The 17,203-nt window shown below is 40.0% G+C and overlaps 1 protein-coding gene across 1 annotated transcript; it reads left to right on the plus strand.

The window, feature by feature from the left end:
- Positions 1-6,180: 6,180 nt before the first annotated feature.
- Positions 6,181-6,675, plus strand: LOC131671362 (uncharacterized). The gene has a single exon (XM_058947727.1). It carries the CDS (start codon positions 6,181-6,183, stop codon positions 6,673-6,675), a length of 495 nt encoding a protein of 164 aa, XP_058803710.1.
- The last annotated feature ends 10,528 nt before the right edge of the window (positions 6,676-17,203 follow it).

Raw genomic sequence — 17,203 nt, forward strand, 5'->3', positions numbered from 1 at the left:
ATGGCATCAACCATTCAACCTTAGTTAAAGTAATTTTTGATTTTTCTGAAGCATCAGGATTCCTTACTGGAATACTTAAAATAGCATTCAAATCATCTTTTGATCTTATGAGAATAAGTTCATGCTTGACATTGACTACAATTTTCCGATAATCTTCAGCAAAGCCCAGCAACATACTGAGAGGGATAGTCACATCCAAAAAACCTTGAGCGTTACGTATTAAAGCTTCATTATTATCACCATTCCATCCGGCATTTTCAGCGATAGAACTTTGACATGGATTGAGTGAAAGCCAATTTTTCATGAGACTCGTTAAGCCTACATTTATCACTTTATCAATTTCAATAGCATTTATTTCATATCGTATTTCCTCGAACAAATGACAGAGGGCGTTGTTGACTAATAAAGTGTTCTCTACTGGCGTAGTACCGTCCGGCTTGGTTAATCGACCACAAATATGAATCATACTGCGCGATGGAAGCAGAGATAAATCTTGATGTTGAATTGCTATATGGATTTCATCACTATTATTGAAATATGATAATGAATAAGGCTGATGCGTATGAACTTCATAATGAGCTATAGACTTATCGAAAGCGACACCTGAATGAATATCTAGAATTCTCTCCATATTATTGTTGTTGTTTTATACAGCACACTAATATGCACAATATTTTCTTCCACGATTTTCGACGACTTTCAGTCTTAAGCTTTTCAGGAATTGTCTGTTCTGAGGTGTGAGCGGTCTGATAGCTCGCTGTTGACTGATTGTTGATTGACATTTTTGTCTCTTAATATAGCCTCGACCGGATTTCTATTAAGACTTTTTAAGACATTTCTATTCTCAGAAAAATGTTCCTAAAGAGTATACTTTTCGAGAAAAAAAATGTTAAAGTTTGCTAAACAAATATTTTGTTTACCAAAAACCATGCACTTTACGAAAGTTTTTCTGAGAATAGAAATGTCTTAAAAACAAACAAAGAACGCTCTCAAATTATTTCAAAATTTTCCGACATAATTTTTAAATTTTCAATTCAGAGACTTTTCCGAAATCCCAAAATTTTCTCGGATGATTCTGAAAAAATTTGAGGGTATTTTATAACCAATTCTAAGACATTTTTGTTCTTTAAAAATTTTCATGAAAATCTATAGTATTCGAGAAAAAAATTTGTAAAGTTTTAGATAAATATTTTCACTTCGGCCACCATTTTGTTTATACGAAAAATTTTCATATTCGGAGAACCATAGTAACTTGTAGTTAAAACTTCCAGGCCGCGATCTATAAGGGTTTTAGGTATTAAAAAAAATGCTTAGGGAACGAAAAGTCGATTTAAAAAAAAAATTAAATCAGAAAATCATGATTTTTTTATTTATTTTTGATTTTTGGACCGTAAAAGTTTTTCAGCGACAATTTTAACCAGCATCATTGGAAAGAGGACACTCGAAAACATAAGAAACAATGGTTCCTGAATTTTTTCCACGAGAATTCATGACATGAGAATAGTTCAAACTCAGGTCTCGAAAAACCGTCCTGTGAGCGTTAATGTGTTAAAAGAAATTTGAGGCAAAGATGGCCGCAATTATACAGGGTGTCCAAAAAGTTCCAGGACACCCCAGTAAGTCCTGAGATATAACTATTTCCGAGGAGATTAAGGTCATTCCTGTAGTAACTTTGAACGAGGAATCCAGTGGTGACCTTGGTTTTGACCTTGAGCTTGACCTACAAGGTCATTTCAAGATCAACTTTTTTTTTCAAATGGTAACCCCTATTTTTGACAACGGTAATCGAAAGTGCGGGAAATTTTACGTCCAAAACGGTATTATAAAATTTTTTTTCATGGCCTTGAGAAGGTCGATTTAAGGTCAAATGCATGAAAAACTGCCTAAAAGCTTTTTTTTAATTTTTAAGATATCGAAAAATGACCTCTACAAAATTTGTTCAGAACAGAGTGAGCCACCCAATGCACGAAAAACCTTTGACCTTTAACCTCATTTTGAAGGTCATTTCAAGGTGGAAGTGTTTTTTGTAATGGAAACCCCTATTTTTGACCCCGGATTCGCACATAGCGCGAAATCAGAAAGAAACATTCAAAACGCAGTGAGTGGAAAAAACTTATCCGGTAAAAAAACTGTACCTATGTCTCTGCTTGCTCCTCATTTAAAACAACTTAACTTTCGGTTTGGATAACCCGTTACTTTATTATTCAAACAATCAAAGGTGACCTTGAAATAACCTTAAAATGATCTTGAAGGTCAAAGATAAGGTCACTGTAACATGCTCCCAGTAGAATTTAATAAATTTAGCCCGAAACATTTTGTAAATGTTTCGCGAATAATATTGGATTTAAATTTCACATGATCTTAGCGATGAACGTCGTGGATCAATCGAAACTCAACATAATACATTATCCAAACGTCGGATTTCGCGCTATGTGCGAATCCGGGGTCAAAAAGAGGGGTTTCCATTACAAAAAACACTTTGACCTTGAAATGACCTTCAAAATGAGGTGAAAGGTTTTTGGTGCATTGAGTGGCCCACTCTGTTCTGAACAAATTTTGTAGAGGTCATTTTTCGATATCTTAAAAATTAAAAAAACGCTTTTAGGCAGTTTTTCAAGCATTTGACCTTAAATCGACCTTCTCAAGGCCATGAAAAAAAATTTTAAAATACCGGTTTGGACGTAAAATTTCCCGCTATTTCGATTACCGTTGTCAAAAATAGGGGTTCCCATTTGAAAAAAAAAGTTGACCTTGAAATGACCTTGAAGGTCAAGCTCAAGGTCAAAACCAAGGTCACCACTGGATTCCTCGTTCAAAGTTACTACAGGAATGACCTTAATCTCCATGGAAATAGTTATATCTCAGGACTTACTGGGGTGTCCCGGAACTTTTTGGACACCCTGTATGTATTAAAATCTTGATATCTAATATAATTATACATGATTCTATTAACTTTGAGATAAAGCAATAGATCTATAGGTGGTTGTAGATTACCAAAACTATCAAAATACATAACCTCATCACCTTTCTTTTCGTATGCCACCCAATGAGTACCTGGTCCACGTTTATCATCTAAATTTACAATAGCTGTCTCTTTCTATCGTGGTTCATCAGCTGACAGAACATTACGCATGAAAACACCTCGAAAATTTGCAATTTTTAGTATTTTAGCATATTTTCTTATATCATGATCTGTCAGTGCTCGATTAGGTAAAGTTATTTCGAGCTTTTTTCTTTTAAACCTTTTCCACTTGAATATGGTTTCAGATGAAGACCATAACCTTTACGATATGGTTTCAAATAAAGTCCTTTACCAATAGCAATAGCTTCCATAGTTTTATTATGTCTATGAGTTTCTTTCAATTAATTTTGAGCGGCCTTAGCACTGTTAACGGCTAACGGTAGAGCTCCAGTGGCGCTTAAAGCGGCATATAATGGAATTAAAAAAGGAAGCGCTCCACCAACTTTACTGGGAATAGGTAAAATACGTGGTATATTTAATTTACTTCTACCGCCAGCCTTTTTCACAGCTTCTTTGGCTCCTTTTATAGCCGAACGAATAACTACAAGAGCTCGATTGTTAGGCACACTACTTTTCGAGACCGTCTTAATAATTTTATTCAATGTAACTGACGGCTTTTTGATTTTTCTACATTTCTTTCGTGCTTGGCGTTTTTTAAATCCTCTACCTCGTTTCTTACTACCTTTCTTCATATCAATACGCATACCAAGCTTACTTTAAACTTTCATAATGTTGGCTACAGTGAAGGCAGCTGCTTTCTCACCAAAACTGCTATCTTTATCTTGCAGTCTTTTCCAAGCTTTGTTAGTTAAAACTTCGTCAGCTTTATTTCTTGTCGCAACATCCTCCAGATTTTGTGCGTAAGCAATATCGTGTTCTTTAAAAGCAACGTCTAGTGGATTTTTACCAGGATCTCCACGTGCCAATTATTTGTTCAATTTTGTACTAGGATCACAATACTGATATCCAGGTAAGTGAGTTTCAATAGGCAAGTTATTTATAATCTTGTTCACTAGATCACCACCAGTCTTTCTTTTATAGTACGTGATCATACTTCTTCGAAAGACAGCATGTTAATGAAATAAAAAATATATAAGCAAACTTTTTCTACCTATCAAACTCATTCATTGAGATGTCGATTATGAGTAAACAACATGGATTTCAAAAAACAACTTCTTAACCTTCAAGTCATTAATTTCGATAGAGTGGTGGAGACGGAAAAACAAGAAAAAAGACATGGCGAACTATTGCCTAATAGTATCCGTGCTGTTTTCTGCGGACCTAGTAATTGTGGAAAAACTAATTGTTTATTAACATTATTCACTTATCCTAATCGTCTTAGATTTGAAAACTTATATGTCTACTCAAAATCCCTTTATCAGCCTAAATATACATTTTTGAAAGATTTATTAGAGCCTATTAATATAGAGTATCATGCTTTCAGCGAGCATGAGACAGTTGTTTCACCAGATAAAACACGAGAAAATTCTATCACGATTTTTGACGACATAGCCACTGAGAAGCAAGATAACGTAAGAGCATTCTTCTGTATGGGTAGACATAAAAAAGTAGATATTTTCTATCTCTGTCAATCGTACGCTCGCATTCCGAAGCATCTCATTCGAGGTAATGTGAATTTACTTGTTTTGTTTCAACAAGATGACGTAAATATTAAGCACATTTATAATGATCATGTTAACTCAGATATGTCTTTTGAGATGTTTAAAGCAATTTGTTCAAAATGTTGGAGAGACGATAATCATGGATTTTTAGTTATCGACAGAGACGGACCAATAAATCATGGATGATATAGAAAGGGATTTGATATTTTTACTATAAATATAGAGGAGTGAGTGGATGAAGATTATTTAACTTTAGAAATTACAAGCGTAAACATGGCTGACTTTGAAAGAGAAAACAAGGTGCTCGAGCAATTATCCATGGCTCGTGATGCCATAAGACGCAAGTATCAACTAATAAAACGCGATAAAGCTGATTTAGAAAAGACATTGCATGAAACTTTTAAACCTATAGTTGATCCATTGAAGAAACTCATAAAGGCAACTACTGATAAAAGTAACGCTACTACTGCTGAACAGCCAACGAAAAAGAAAAAGGAAAATCGCGTTCGATAATGTTTTCAAATCAGAAGTAGCAACTGACACTCCCTACAAATCTAGATATTTCAATAGTACTGCTAATGAATTAAATTCTACATTACAACCGCTTGATACTACATTTGAGTCTGCTATTTCTATTGATGATGATGATGATGATGATGATGAATCATCACTTGATACAACTGCTATAAATTTGAACAAAAGTAGTTCAAATGTGACTACAGAACAGAGACAACAGCTATTGGATGATTCGATTGTAGGAAACTATGTTCGACTATTGCACGAACCTCAGCAGAAAAGTAATTTAGACATTTGGTGTTCGCTTGCATGAAAATACATATATCATAGGCAATTCTCCAATTTCCTTCCAAAACAATAACGTGACTGTGAATGATAAAGCATACAGCAAGACGTTTGGTTTGATGGAACTTCTCTTTCGTAATGAACCTGATTCTAAATTAATCAGTTCATTGGATATTGAAAATTATATAAAAATTCTTGAAATCACTAACGCTCATCGAAAGAGATACGAAACAAATGGAGAATATCGCAATAAGCATGTAAAATAAATTCAAAAAGTATATTGGTCCAAATTTGTCTTTGAGCAGTAGCTCTAAGAAGCGAGAATCGACTATTGATGGAAGAGGTCTTTTTCCTAACTATAAAATAGCTAGAAAAGGAACGTTATTTGATTATGTATATTGGGATGATCTAAACAAGCTCGTTGATCGATTGAGATTGCTTATTGCCGATCAAACCGCCGGTTATTCTAGTCATGTTAATGAAATTCATTCAATTATTGAAGAATTACGTGAAGCTAGCTATATATTGTTATGTATTCTCCTCTGATTTCGAACGAAATATGTTGCTAAGCGATTTAGTAGTGTTTTTTGTTTCTTATTGTGTATTTTTTTGTGTTGAGATGAAAAACATATATTTGTGGTTATTTTAAATAAATACGTTCTCGTTCTTTTTATAACAAAATTATTGTTATTTCGTGTGAGTGTAACATTTTGGGGGCTCGTCCGGGATTTCGAAATGTCAAGAAAAACGCCGCGCACACCAACGCATGTACCATTCCAGACAAAGACAAGAGCACAAATTGCCGCGGAGGAACAGGCCGCTGCAGTTGCTATTACCAGTGCCGAGATATTTGTTCGTGAAATTGTATGTAGATACGGTGTTCCTCTTGAAGTTCATACTAACAAGGGTCGTAATTTTGACGCTAAACTAATCAAGCAACTATCCCAATTGTTAGATATACAAAAGACTAGAACAACACCGTTACCCCCACAATCAGATGGCCAAGTAGAAAGACATAATATGACAATTCTTGACTACTTAGCTAAATACATATCAGATAATCAAAAAGATTGGGATCGTTGGATTGCCTTGTACCTTTTAGCTTACAGATCTTCTATTCATGCCACAACTGAAACTAGTCCAGCTAAGATGTACACCGGTTCAGACCTGAGACTTCCCTTAGACTTGATGCGCGGACGTCTTCCTGAAGTAAAGAATCCTCATACATGAGAAAACTACGTACACAAACTCAAGAACAACATCGACAAAATACATCATTTTGCAAGAGCACACATCAAGATTACATAACAACGATCGAAGAAATACTACGATAGAACAGCTCAACACATAAATTTCACAAACAACCAAAAAGTATGGCTTTTCAACCCTCGACGGCTCAAAGGAAGGACACCAAAACTCCAGAGTAATTGGGAAGGTCCTTTTACAATTATCAAAAAGATCAGTGATGTAGTCTTCTGCATCCAGAAGACTCCACGACATAAAAAAAAGATTGTCCACATTGACCGATTAGCGACATATCACGATAGGTAAATTCTTCTGCTCTGCTCACGGTTTTTGAGTCGTGGTTTTCCCGTGAGCTGTAGAGCGAATGCTGGAGCAGGGATGAAGTTGCGGTACCAGGACAAGTTAACCCCCCACTTTTATCCAAGAATTACCTAAAAGATAGATGTTCACTGATGATACCCTGATGTTACCTGGATTTATTGATTCTATATTTTAAGAGACGGGTCCTGTGACCAGATAAGTCAAGGATTAATCCGCTTAAAAATAGAAGATTTTTAAGATTTCACGATTTTAAGTTGATGATGCGCTGATTTCAAGAATGAAGATGGATCATCTTTTCAAGAGACAGGTCCATTGGCCGGGTGAGTCAAGGATCAACCCGCTTGAAGAGGGCGGTCTTTCTTTCGGTTATAAGATTGTCGGGACGACAATCTAAAAAAAGGGGGAATAATGTTATGTATTCTACTCTGATTTCGAACGAAATATGTTGCTAAGCGATTTAGTAGTGTTGTTTGTTTCTCAGTGTGTGTTTTTTTGTGTTGAGATGAAAAACATATATTTGTGGTTATTTTAAATAAATACGTTCTCGTTCTTTTTATAACAAAATTATTGTTATTTCGTTTGAGTGTACGTGTGAGTGTAACAATATATTAAGAGAATCCTAAATATTACTCAGTAATAAAATAAGTGTTGATGTTTTTGGACGTATATTGAATAAAAAAAAGGAGTGTAATCGAGATCCTCCTGGTGTAGGGTATAATATCACTAAAGACGGACAATAGGGAAAAAGGCGGACGGTTGCCTGGAAGTCGAGTGTTAGACGAGAAGAATGCGGGAGTGAATGGTATGAACAAATGGATGAATGTGAATAAACGGACGTAACGAAACGATACAGGACCCGTGGACAACGAGAGGACTTGACGCGGTTCTCCAGCGGGAAGTAATGCTTACGCGGTTCCCCGCTGGAGAATGGTGTAGGTGGACTTTACTACTCTTCCCCGGATGGTTTACCCTCCGGTTGAAGAGAAGCGGGATTTGGGCGGTCAGCTGGTCTTCGACGACCCGGAGGCTCCTTGCGTTCGATTGATAGATCGCTTGAAACAGCCCGGTCTGAGAGGATCAGCGAGTCACGTCACACGGCGGGTGGGAGAGTGTAGGTGGGTAGCTTCGGTGAACTGCCGTCACACTCCAACCGTTATGGTCCATGAGGATTTATCCTGTTTTTTTACCACCATAAAAAAAAAAAAAAAAAAAAAAAAATAATAATAATAATAATAATAATAATAATAATAATAATAATGCCGGGCTGGTCTAGTGAGTGGTAACACCTCACTGGACAAATGCTAGCTTCCAACGTCCACGACGTGCCCGGTGGAAACGTTGTCCGTCGCGTCAATGCTCTGAGCAGCAATGCCATAACGGACACGGCCAAGAGGAAGATATGGCTCACAAATGACGCAAAAGATAATGGTATTCTGGCGATGTGTCCAACCATTAATCACTTATACACATACACACTCACACACTACGCAAACACTCACACACACACGCCTTCTGGCTAACCGGGGAAGTGAATGCTCGGCGACCCTATAAACGGGCCTTACAGAAAAGCGAATGGTAGGGGACTCCTATAAACGGAGCCGCCCGAAAACGAGTGAAGGGGATCTCTCTAAATGGGCTCTCCCCGTGAACGAAGCCCGGTTTTGCCCATGGGCACTTACATACACGCACACATCACAGGGGGGAACACTGAACACACAGGGTAAACACACAGGGACGGGACCTCAGGGGCCGTGCGTTGTCCCAGCGCGGTTCGTGGAGTCGCGACCACGAGGGACCTCTAGCATAACGGGACAGAAAACTATGGAAAATGCACAAAGAAAACATTGATTTACCTCAAGTGGTAATCCCTTCTCAGGGAGAATCCACCCCGGGTTCCGATCGGGTGAAAGCCCCGGTGGCCACGGGCAGCGGCAAGGATTTTGAGGGCCGCACCTTATGCATGGCGAAGAGGAGGACCAAACGAAACGATACGAACAAAAATATACTGAACATACCAGAACGACAGAGGACAGACAGTTTATCAAGTGGCGGCAGCGGGGTGAGTTACGCCTCCGCCACAGACAACCAAGAACAGACGTCAGGACGAATACCCACGATAAACAAAACACGAGACATGACTGAACTGCTAAGGCTAATACAAGAGACGGCGACAAAAATGGCCGAAGCAGCAAACATACAAAAAAACATGAATATGACAGTGAAGACTGGAATCAAGACAATTCTCGAGACTGTGGACATTGCGCTGCACAAGCGGATGGACACAGCTCCGGAAGGACACCGACGAGACAGCAACAAGACAAGCACGACGACGAACAACAACGCAGAGACGCCACAAACGAAATGGAAACGTTCGCTGACCGGAACCACGCCGGAGCCCTCACAAAAGAGGCCACCGACGACAGATTCGACCAAAGACTGGCAGACCGTTACACGGAAAAAAACAAAAAAGGAAACGGACGCAAGGAATCGACCTGACAAGGTCAGACCGGCCCACCAGAAAAGGGGACTCGCTGTCCTCGTCAAACCGGGGACACACGCGTCGTACTCCGATATCGTCCGAAAAATCCGGACAACGATCGATCCGAAGGAGTGTCACGTACAGGTGACGACCCTGAGGAAGACTAAGAACGGTCTGTGCCTATTGAAGCTGCAGGTAGACGCAGACAAACCAGACGGACGCGACGTGTTTGAGTGACAGATCCAGGAGGCCATCGGGGAAGCAGGCAGTGTCAGGGCTATGACTTCCAAGGTACAATTGGAGATCATGGATCTGGACTGCGTTGCGACTCCGGAAGACGTGACGGACGCGCTCAGAGGAGAGTCTGGGCGAGACACAGACTTTCGGGTCCACATTTTCGGTCCTAACCGCGCTGAGCAGTATATGGCGGTCTGCGAAATGGAATCGCGAGAAGCCGAGGCGCTGCTGCGGCGCGGTCGGATCGGAATTGGCTGGGTGCACTGCCGCTTCCGAAAAAGACTGACGGTGACGAAATGTTACAGGTGCCTGGGCTTCGGCCACGTGAAGGCCGAATGTACGGGCAAGGACAGGACGAAATGCTGCCGCAAATGCGGCGCATCCGGACATTACGCGACGGAATGCAAAGGAGAACCGGTCTGCCCACTGTGCTCCGAGGCCGGGCATGGGGACGTCGCCCACCTCGCCGGAAACGGCAGGTGTGCCGTGTTCCGGGCCGCGCTGGAGGAGTGCAGGAGGCGTGCCGGAAGACGGACAGAGTAGTACAAGGAAACTTGAATAGAAGTAGGACTGCAGACATGCTCCTACCGCAGATAGCCGACGAACATGACGCGGATATTCTGATCCTGTGTGAACCATACAGGAAAAGGATGTCCCAGACATACATTACAAACAGGACAGAGACCACTGCTATCTGGGTAAGGGGCGCCGCTCAATTTAGAGTCTCCAACCGCAGAGTCGGGGACGACTACGTCTGGGCTACAGTCGGCGCTGTCACTTATGTCAGCGTCTACTTGACACCCAACTGCACCGCGGCGGAGTTCGAAAGGAAGGCGACGCTGTTAGAGGACGGGATCAGGGACCTGCCCGGAGATATCATCGTTGCGGGGGATCTCAATGCGAGGGCGATCGAGTGGGGAATGAACGAAACGAACCGACGTGGACGACTGCTGCTGGAAATGGCCGCAAGGTTGGACCTAGCAGTAGTAAATACGGGACACACGCCGACGTACAGACGACCAGGGATTGGAGACTCCATCCCTGACGTGACGATGACGTCGGACAGAATCCTGCCACGGCTGAGGGGGTGGCGGGTGGTCGAGGACTATACAGCCAGCGACCATCAATACATCGTCTTCGAAGTGGCGGGACGGACAGAAACGAGACAAACGAGAATCCACCAACCCCCGCGGTGGAACCTTAACAAACTTGACCGACAAAAATTTTCGGAGGAGTTGATGGCGGCATCAGCCCCGGGGTCGAAGATTCCTCCTGAGCTAACGGGCCGGCGAAGAACGGAAAGACTGACAGACGAGACGGCGAAATTAATAAACAACTTGTGCACCAGCACAATGACGAAACGACGACAGATACAAAAAAGACGACCACAATACTGGTGGACGGACGAAATAGCCGAGCTACGCAAGATATGCCTGGCAAATCGGCGACGTGCGACGAGGGCTGGAGGTGGACCCGAAAGGGAAAACCTTCAGGCCATATACAAACTCACTCCCGTTCGAGTGCTCGTACCGTATAGACGTGCACCGGAGCGCTCTCCGCAACCGAATCTAAATATTTTGAAAGTAACACATACATATATATATATATACAATATACAAGTGTCAACCTGCTCACCGCAAAACAGCCATTATGGCTGAAAACAGCGAAGAGAAAAATCAAGATAGTACTTGGAAAATGGTAAAAAATAAAAGGACAAGAGATAGTCCAGAAGATAAACGAACAAATAAAAAAAGGCAAACAAGTATAAAGGAATACTGGCTGGGAATATCGGAAAGCCCAGCTGTTGAGGTGAATAATAGATATCAAGTGCTGGAAAATAGTGAAACTCATAACAAAAACCAAGGAACAGAAACTACAACAGCTGTTAAACCGTCAAAATCACCACCTATATTCGTAAGTGGCGTTTTAAATATCAGTCCTTTATACGACCTTCTGAATAACGTCGCGAAAAATGAGTATACATTAAAAGTTCTAAACAATAATGAAATTCAAATTCAAATCAATAATCCGGATTTTTTTAACAACACAATAGCTGAATTAAAGAAAAAACAAACTGTTTTCTATACCTATCAAAAAAAAGAAGATAAACCATTTAAAGCCGTACTGAAAAATATGCATGCTTCAGTTGACATAAACGATTTAAAACAAGAGATTGAGAGCCATAACCATAAAGTGATACGAATTTATAATATTAAAAATAAAATAACAAAACAACCATTGCCAATTTTTTTCGTGGAAATACAAACCAACGTAAATAACAAAGAAATATACAAAATTAACAAACTGATGAACCAAATAATTTACTTCGAAGAACCATATAAGAAAAGAGAATTTCCCCAATGCATGCGATGCCAAGAATACGGCCATACAAAAAACTACTGCCAAAAACCGCCAGTTTGTGTTAAATGTGCAAACAATCACCTCACATCGGATTGTCCTACCCAACATAAAATAAAAGAGGTGAAATGCGCAAACTGCGGAGGAAACCACGTAGCCAGTTATAAAGGCTGCAGTACAAGAAAATTACTTCAGCAAAAATTATTTCCAACTCTAAGACCAAAACAAATAACAAGGGCAGAAAATACCGTTAGATCAAACGTTTCATATGCGCAGGCTATAGCCGGAAATATAAACACAGCACAAGAAGAATCAAAACAAATGCAGACACAGCAACCTATAGTAAACAATAACAATGAGAATCAGCTAGTAAACATGATGATTCATTTGATGAACAGGATGGATACGATGCTAAATCTGCTTACCACGCTCATAAATAAGATTAAATGAACACAAAAATAAAAATAGTAATTTGGAATGCTAATGGTTTAGCGCAAAGAAGTTTAGAATTAAAACCTTTTCTAATAGACAACAATATAGATATCATGCTAATATCGGAAACACACTTCACAAACAAAAACTATTTAAAAATACCTCAATATACACTATATAACACAAACCATCCTGATGGCAAGGCTCATGGAGGTACGGCAATACTAATTAAAAACACAATCAAACATCACGAAATTGAAGCATATAAATATGACTATCTACAAGCGACAAATGTCGCGATCGCAGATAGCAACGGTCAAATTATTCTCTCTGCATTATACTGCCCTCCAAAACATGTAATAAAAAAGGAACAATACAAAAAATATTTTGACAGTCTGGGAAACCGTTTTCTTGCTGGAGGAGACTATAACGCAAAACATCCATGGTGGGGATCAAGATCAATAACTCCAAATCCAAAAGGAGCAACTTTATACACAGTGATGAAAAAAGAAAACTTAACGCCGATATCAACAGGCGAACCTACCTACTGGCTCTCGGATATAAATAAATTACCGGATTTAATAGACTTTGCTATAATAAAGGGCCTATGCTCTAAACATCTAACAGCTGAAACATGCCTTGACTTAACCTCAGATCATTCCCCAGTTATTTTAAACCTAAATTCAAAAGTAGAAATAAACCAAAAAAATAGCTCTATGTATGATAAAAAAACAAATTGGGATTTGTACCGCGCAATAATAAATGACAAAATAACATGTAATATACCTTTAAAAACCGAACAGGACATAGATACCGCGATTAAAAATTTAAATAACAATATCTATATAGCTATTGAAAATGCAACCCCCAAGTACTCGATAAAACAAAATAAAAAACAAAATTCCAATATAGTGTCATATAAAATAAGAGAAAAAAGAAAGCTGAGAAAAATATGGCAGCAGACTAGACTACCAACGGATAAAACAAAATATAATCGGTCTATTAAAGAACTCAAAAAACTTTTATATGACGAAAAAAATGAAAATATAAATAATTATCTAACTAACCTAACTGCATCTGAGGCAACTGACTATTCGCTCTGGAAAGCAACTAAAAAAATAAAACAACCACAAATATTTTCTCCACCTATATTAAAAAATGATATGCCTTGGTCTAGAACAAATATTGAAAAAGCTAACACATTTGCTAAACATCTCCAAAATGTTTTCAATCCCTCACAACGAAAAATAACAGAAGCAGAAGAACAAAACTTATTAAATACCGAGCAATACAACAATAGTAATAACCATCCAATAAAAAATATTAAAGTAAAAGAAATAAACCACATAATACGTAATTTAAAAAATAAAAAGAGCTCCGGACACGATAATATAGGTGCAAAATTACTAAAAGAACTCCCAATAAAAGCAGTGAGATATATAACTATCGTGATAAATTCAATACTCCACTTACACTACTTTCCTGCTGAATAGAAAATAGCAACAATAATACTCATACCAAAACCGGGTAAACAGCCCCAGCACGTCACGTCGTATAGACCAATCAGCCTATTGCCTACATTATCAAAAATTTGTGAAAAAGTAATAATTAAAAGATTAAATAAAATATTAACGGAGCAGAATATTATACCTGAACATCAGTTTGGTTTTCGCAATAACCACGCTACAATCGAACAAATAAATAGAATAACTAATAAAATAATAAACACTTTTGAAAATAACGAATATTGTAATGCAGTATTTCTAGATGTAGCACAAGCTTTTGATAAAGTATGGCATAAAGGACTACTATATAAACTTAATAAAATTATACCGAAAAATCTCTACCTATTATTAAAATCGTATTTGAGCGCTAGAACATTTAAAGTAAGAATAAAAAATGAAACAACTAAATTATACCAAATTAAAGCCGGTGTACCGCAAGGAAGCGTTCTCGGTCCTATATTATATTTAATATACATTCATGATTTTCCAACCAAGGAAAATGTTAACATCGCCACATACGCAGACGATACAGCCATATTAATATCGAACGCTAATGAAAAAACAGCCTCTCAAAATATGCAGAAATACCTGGAAAAAGCGGTGAGCTGGTTTGACGAATGGAGAATAACAATAAATGAAACAAAGTCAATCCAAGTAACCTATACAAAAAAAAAAGGATCTTGTCCGCCAGTATTTATTAATAATCAACAAATTCCACAAGGAGATAAAGCAAAATACCTTGGAATGCATCTTGATCGTAGATTAACGTGGCGAGACCACATATGGACAAAACGAAAGCAACTCAACCTACAGATAAGAAAATATTACTGGCTACTAGGAAGAAAATCTAAACTTTCAATGAAAAATAAGCTTCTCATATATAAGTCCATAATTAAACCAGTATGGACATACGGCATGCAACTATGGGGTACAGCTTCAAAATCAAACATAGATATAATAGAAAGATTTCAAAACAAAACACTAAGATCTATTACCGAAGCGCCATGGTTTGTCACAAATGAATACATAACAAAAGACGTCAATATAAATACTGTGAAAGAAGAGATCATAGCAGCTTCCCGAAAATATACTAACAGGATAATGGAACACCCAAATCAACTAGCAAAGAATTTAATGCACACTACACCAATAATTTCTAGGTTCAAAAAATATAAAACACCGTTTATTCATACCTAAATAAGCGTTGTATTGAAGCACAGGTACCGATCAATGGAAAAGTACCTCCATGTAATATAAACAATATTTTTTTTGTAACCAATTGATTATATTGTAATTATATCATTTACTTATTGTTTAAGGACAGATTGTAAATAAAATAGGAATTAATAAAAAAAAAAAAAAAAAAAAAAAAAATATATACAAAACAGCACGGAAGACGCTGACGAAAGCAATACGGGACAGCAAGACGCGATGCTGGAGGAAGCTCTGCGAGGAGGTGAACGAGGATCCCTGGGGAACCGGCTACAAGATTGTGACCGGGAAACTAGGGGCCCGAGTCTCACCGGAACTTAAAGATGCCGAAACAGCAGGACGGATTGTTGACGGATTGTTTCCGACGCACCCGATTAGGACAAACGTGATGGATAACGTGGACGCACAAATGCCCCCCGCTTTTACCGCTGAGGAGCTCATCAGAGCAACGAATGCGATGAAGACGGGTAAGGCACCGGGACCGGACGGAGTACCATCCGAGATCCTCCGGCTCGTGGCTCGTCTACGGCCGGAGATACTTCTCGACCTGTACAATACGTGCTTGACGACAGGAACGTTCAGCGATCGGTGGAAGGAGGCGAGGCTCGTTCTTATTCCAAAATGTAGGGGCGACCCTGGCACTCCTTCGGCCTACCGGCCGTTGAGTTTACTTGACACTACTGGTAAACTCTTTGAACAATTACTCAGACCAAGACTGACGGACGCGATACAGGCCGGAGGGGGTCTCTCAGATTTGCAATTCGGCTTCAGGAGGGGTCGGTCGACGATTGGAGCGATCCAAAAGGTGATTGATTCTTTCCTGGAACTAGACAGACACTGCCATGCGACGCGACCCATTGTGCTGCTAGCGACGCTCGACATCAGAAATGCTTTTAACTCGGCCAGGTGGGTGGATATCTTGGAGGCGCTGAAAAGCAACTTTCGGATTCCACCGTACCTGGTTCGGGTTGTGGAGGATTATCTGAGAAACAGACGAATAACGTACGAGACGATCGAAGGACAGGTAACGAGACAGGTCACCGCTGGGGTGGCTCAGGGGTCGATACTGGGACCCGACTTTTGGAATGGTCTATACGATAGTCTGCTTCGGCTTGGGATGCCACTCGGAGTGACCCTCGTCGCCTACGCTGATGACGTGGCGGCGGTGATCACGGAGAGATCTCCCGAGCTGGCGCAGCTGACGTTGAACCAGACCATGAGACGAGTTGGACGATGGATGACAGAACACGGACTGCAACTCGCAACAGAAAAGACGGAACTTATGCTTCTCACGAGAAGACGCATACAGACGATACTACCCATGAGAGTGGGTACATACGAAACGGAGACCAAAGGGGAAGTCAAGTACCTTGAGGTAACCCTCGATACGAAGATGACCTTCTGACCTCACATACAGAAGACAGCCCGAAAAGCGGCAGAGAGGATAACATCCTTGAGCCGCCTGATGGCAAACACGACGGGACCGAGACCAGGAAAGCGGCGACTGCTAATGGCGACAGCTCACTCGATCCTCTTATACGGCGCGGAAATATGGGCAGATTCCTTGAAGACAAAGAAGTACTGTAAGACAATGATGATGGTACAGAGACAGGGCGCTCTGCGAATCGCTTGCTCCTACCGAACAGTCTCTGCGCAGGCTGTCCTGGTGGTGGCGAGCGTAATACCCGTGGATCTTCTTGCCTCTGAACGCAAAAGGATCTATGGGAGCAGCGCAGACATAGGACGAAAGAACGCGGGAATCGTTGAACGCGAAAGGACGATCGACATGTGGCAAGACCGATGGACAGAAGAACGAGGTAGCAAATGGACGAGACGACTGATACGGGACGTGAGACCGTGGCTTGGAAGGAATTTTGGTGATGTGAATTTTCACGTCACCCAGCTCTTGACGGGCCACGGGTACTTTCGACGGTACCTCCACAATATGAACCGAGTACGAACACCCGAC

This window comes from Phymastichus coffea, unplaced genomic scaffold (genome assembly GCF_024137745.1).
Source record: "Phymastichus coffea isolate CEN01 unplaced genomic scaffold, Cenicafe_Pcof_1.1 PCOF00009, whole genome shotgun sequence".
Lineage (NCBI taxonomy): Eukaryota > Metazoa > Arthropoda > Insecta > Hymenoptera > Eulophidae > Phymastichus > Phymastichus coffea.

Bases quoted from the DNA above. Each gene is read 5' to 3' on its own strand.
- LOC131671362 (XM_058947727.1), top strand. From the start codon at position 6,181: ATGTCAAGAAAAACGCCGCGCACACCAACGCATGTACCATTCCAGACA.